This window comes from Dipodomys ordii, unplaced genomic scaffold, assembly GCF_000151885.1.
Source record: "Dipodomys ordii isolate 6190 unplaced genomic scaffold, Dord_2.0 Scaffold39, whole genome shotgun sequence".
In the NCBI taxonomy this organism is placed as follows: domain Eukaryota; kingdom Metazoa; phylum Chordata; class Mammalia; order Rodentia; family Heteromyidae; genus Dipodomys; species Dipodomys ordii.
This window is the reverse complement of record NW_012267255.1, coordinates 8,391,993-8,396,657: the sequence shown is the minus strand read 5'-3', so window position 1 is coordinate 8,396,657 and position 4,665 is coordinate 8,391,993. Positions and strand designations below refer to the sequence as shown.

The 4,665-nt window shown below is 49.8% G+C and overlaps 1 protein-coding gene across 1 annotated transcript in view; it reads left to right on the top strand.

Moving 5' to 3' along the window:
- The first annotated feature begins 4,237 nt into the window (after positions 1 to 4,237).
- Positions 4,238 to 4,665, top strand: part of LOC105987058 (neurogenic locus notch homolog protein 2) — a 145,608-nt gene continuing 145,180 nt past the window's right edge. Inside the window, exon 1 of the mRNA XM_013018215.1 lies at positions 4,238 to 4,555. Coding sequence (XP_012873669.1) covers positions 4,483 to 4,555 — 73 coding nt within the window. The 5' untranslated portion in view covers positions 4,238 to 4,482. The remainder of the gene's footprint in view (positions 4,556 to 4,665) is intronic.

Genomic DNA, 4,665 nt, shown 5'->3' with positions numbered 1-4,665 from the left:
TCATTTGTTCTATTCAAGGTAAAGAACCAGCTCCTGTGGGGTTTATAAACATGACTAAGGGAGGCTTTTGTTTCATGCTGTTTCTAATGGGCTATGTTGGCTACCTTAGTTCATATCTACAAGCTGGAGACATGAGACACTGCATTGGCCTTGACATTCATCATAGTGCTCTGTGTTTTCCAAGGGCCCTTTGTTTTCTTCTCTGTTGTAATTCTACTATTTGTCTTCCCTCAATGCTGACTTCAGAGAGCAGGATGAGGTCTGATTTACATCTGTATTTACATCTGTCTGGTACATGCTGGGTAAAGAATAGGCTCTTTTTGTTGTTGTTGGTCATGGGGCTTGAACTCTGGGTCTGTGTGCTGTCCCTGAGCTCTTCAGCTCAAGGCTAGTGCTCTACCACTTGAGCCACAGCGCCACTTCCAGTTTTCTGGTGGTTAACTGGAGAAAAGAGTTTCATGGACTTTCCTGCCTGGGCTGGCTTTGAACTGCGATCCTCAGATCTCAGCCTCCTGAGTAGCTAGGATTACAGGCGAGAGCCACCGCACCCTCCTCCAAGAGTAGGTTGGCAAAGTCTAAAGTCAACCAACCCAAGCTGGGTGCTGAGGGCTCATGCCTTTAATCCTAGCTACTTAGAAGGCTGAGATCTGAGGATCTCAGTTTGAACTCAATGAGGGCAGACATATCCCGGAGACTTTTATCTCCAATTAATCGGAACTAGAAGTGGAGGTGTAGCTCTAGCGGTAGAGTGGTGGTCTGGAGCAAATGTGCCAAGCAAGAGTGTGAGGCCTTGAGTTCAAACTCTAATACAGGTACACACACACACACACACACACACACACACACACACACACACACACACACACACATTGGTCTCAGCTTTGTCACTAATTATTATTTAACCTCGGACCAAATACTTTATCTCAGGTTCTTCATCTGTGAAATGGGGATATTAATGACTAGCCTGCCTATTTCCCACGATTGCTTTGAGGATCAAATGAGATAATGTACTTAAAAAGAGGTTTTAGAAAGTCTAAAGTACTACCTGAATGCAAGGCAGTATATATATAATATATAATTTTGAATTTTCCCTTTCTTAAACACCCTGTTTCACCATCTTGGATGCCTGGGTTGCATGGTGGGGAGACCGGAGGGTCACTTCATGCTTCAGACTCTGCCTGCCCAGCCTCACCTTCACTACACTGTCTACTGGGAGCACTGGGATTCTCCAGGACCCTCAGTCATTCTTCCAGTCTTGCTTCTCTCCTTGACTCATATGGACATGGATATTCCTCCTTACTTGAAGAATGTTCTTTGGTTCTGTGTATGTGCTGGTACTGGGGCTTGAACTCAGGCCTACATACTTTCCTCCCAACCTCCTGCCAATTATGGGGTTTGAACTCAGATTCTAGGCCCTGTTCCTGGGCTTCTTTTGGTTAAGGCTAGCACTCTACCACTTGAGCCACTCTACTACTTGAGCCACAGCACCACGTCCTGACTTTTCTGTGTATGTGGCACTGAGGAATGGAACCCAGGGCTTCATGAATATTAGGCAAGCACTCTACCACTAAGCTACATTCTCAGCTCAAAGGCTACATACTCTTGCTTGGCTTGTTTATGTGAATGTCTGGCTTTTTAATGGTTAATTGGAGAAAAGAGTCTCTTGGATGGCAATGCCTGGCTTTGAACCTCAATCCTCAGATCTCAGCCTCCAGAATAGCTAGGATTGTAGGCATGAGCCACAGGTACCTAGTTGCCTACTCAAGTTTTAGCCATCAACTAGTCTGGCTTCTGATAAGGATCTAGGAAGAAGATGTGTACGGTGGAATTTAGGCTAAATCTGGGAAGGGGCCAATTGCAAGAGTGTAACTGCACTCTGCTAATCCGTTAGGCCACACCTAACTTTCCTTAAGGCAAGACAACTCAGTTCCCCCTGGCAGCTCCACTGATAGCTGGCCTGCTTATCTTCTCTATCAAACCTCCTTTTCCTTCAGTTTTAAATCCTATATCTGGAAACAGCATCATTATGCCTCAAGGTCCTGGCGGCTGTCTTTTTCCAGGCAGGACTAGTTCAGGAGCTGAGCCTCTCTCTCCTGCACTCCCACAGCTCTTGATGAAATTCTTACCTTCTGCTTCGGGGTCATATGCTGATTTCTGTGGTCTGTATGTCTCTCTGCCAGGCACTCTCTGTGCCTGGATTAGCTTACAATAAATGTGATTTGAGAGGGCACAGAAAAGGTGGAACAAAGTGTGAACAAACACAACAGGAGTACTCACTAGACATACATCTTTTAGGTGGCGATGGGAGAGAAAAACTAGGAGAGTGCTAGGGAAGGGGAGACATGGTTCAGAAAGAATTGTACTCATGACCCAACTCATGCAACTGTAACCCCTCTACAATAATAAATATACATATATATGCTAGATATACATACATACATATATATATATATATGCAAAAGAAATGTGAAAGTTAGGTGCTGTACTTAAAATCCTAATCAGGAGGCTGAGGATCATGGTTGGAGGCCAGCCCAAGCAGGAATGTCCATGAGACTCTTATCTCCAACGAACCAGTGAAAAGTCAGAAGTGGCTCAAGTGGTAGATCACCAGTCTCTTGGATGTGTCTGTCTGGGCTGGCATCCATCTTCAGATCTCAGACTTCTGGGTATCTAGGATTATAGGAGTGAGCCACCAGAGTCCAGCTGAATATACTTTAATAGTGACAAATCTGATCTCTACAAGTGAATTATAACATTTCTATATGGCAACTCAGGAAGAGCTATCTTTAATGAGTCAAGATCAGACTGATAACAGTCCAGCAATAAACCTGGTGCCATTGATCTTGATTACATGATTTTTGAAAACTTTCTTAAACTTTCTACTACATTCAGTATAGCACTTGCTTATCTTGCGTGCCGATTAGATCCTAGCCTTGTACTCACACTCACTTGCATTGGTTGTAATGATGCATTCTCCTTTAACATTTATTGTGCATTTGACACTAAGTGAAGAAGGCTAAGGTCCTTTCTTATACTTTATCTAGTTGGGCAGATGCAAACAGTCCTGTGTGAAAAGTAGCATTGGGGTGAGATAAAGAAGTACAGTGGAGAGGACTATTAGGGTTGAGAATTCGCTACAGTGTTGGCAAAGCCTTTTTAGGACTGAAGGATGCATCATGACTGGAAGTCCATCAAGAGGAGGAGAGAAGGGGACCCTTAAGAGTCACTGTATGCCCAGAGAACAGAAGGTACAGAGTCTGAAATGGAAGACTTGTTTTCTGCAACCGATTTCTTTTTACTATCCTCTTGTTTTCAACTTGTATCCTTATTGATATATACTTTCAATTACTGCATTAAATTTCATTTTACTTCGTTATTTTGTGCCAGTACTGGGACTTGAACTCAGGACCCGCAACTTTAACTTGGCCTTCCCCCCCCCCCCCAAGGCTGGTTCTCGACCACTTCAGCTTACACCTCCACTTCTAGATTTTTGTTTTGGTTGGTTTTACTGGCTAATTGGAGATAAGAGTCTCACAAGATTCTTTTTTTGGTCCGGGCTGGCTTTGGACTGTGTTCTTCAGATCTCAGACTTCTGAGTAGGGTAGGATTACAGGCGTGAGCCTCCTGTCCCTGACACAGTTCATTTTTACAAATATTGCATACATTATTCATGATTCCTCTGTCCCTTTTTACTAAGCGAACTGACGAATGAATGAATGGTGACAGGGGTTGAAATACACCCAGGCGCCTCTGCCCCCATTTCCTTCTCTGACAGCCCCGGGGTCTCCTCTCCGCATTCTTCCAGAGAGCAGGGGAGCAAGGGCCCGCGGGTGCGTGGGGGGCAGGAGGTCCGCCCCTCAGTGCCAGGTCACCGTCCGGTCGACCCCGGGGTCCGATGCTCCGAGCCCCCTCACCCACCCGCGCCCCCTCCTCCCGCCCCGGGATGCTCGGCGCAGCCGACGCTCGCTCGGCGCTGACCCGGCTCCGCGCGTGGGGGAGGACGAAGGGAGGACCACGGGAGGACCTCTCAGTAGATCCCTCCGCGTGGAGCCCGGCCGGCGCTTCTTCCTGCGGGAAACCCCTGGGTGCCCCAGGCGCGAGGCCGGGCTGTGGCGGCCAGGGGGGCGTGGCCTCGCGGTGGGAGGACGGCCGCGGCAGGGGGCGTGGCCTCGCGGTGGGAGGAGGCGGCAGGGGCGGAAGGACACACGAGGCTGAGTCGCTGCACCGCGAAGAAAGTTTCAGCCAAACTTCGGGCGGCGGCTGAGGCGGTGCCGGGGAGCGGCTGATTCGTGGGTTTGGGGCACCGCCGACGCATTCAAACTCGAGCTGCGGAACGTAGCGCGTGGCCGTGAGCTGAAGCACCCGGAGGAGGAGCGGACAGAGCGGGAGGGTTGGGGGGACCCCGGGTTGGGACCCCCCTCCTCATGTGGATCTGCCCCGGCGGCGGCGGCGGCGGCGGCGCTGGAGGAGGCGACCGAGAAGATGCCCGCGCTGCGCCCCGCTCCTCTGTGGGCGCTGCTGGCGCTGTGTCTGTGCCGAGCCGACCCCGCGCGTGGTGAGTGTCGGGCCGGGGTGTGTGGGGGGGCTCCGTCCCCTCGCTTGGCCCGGCTCCCGCTCGCTTCGCCCCGGCCACCTGAGGCGACCGTTCGGCCGCCCGCGGTCCTC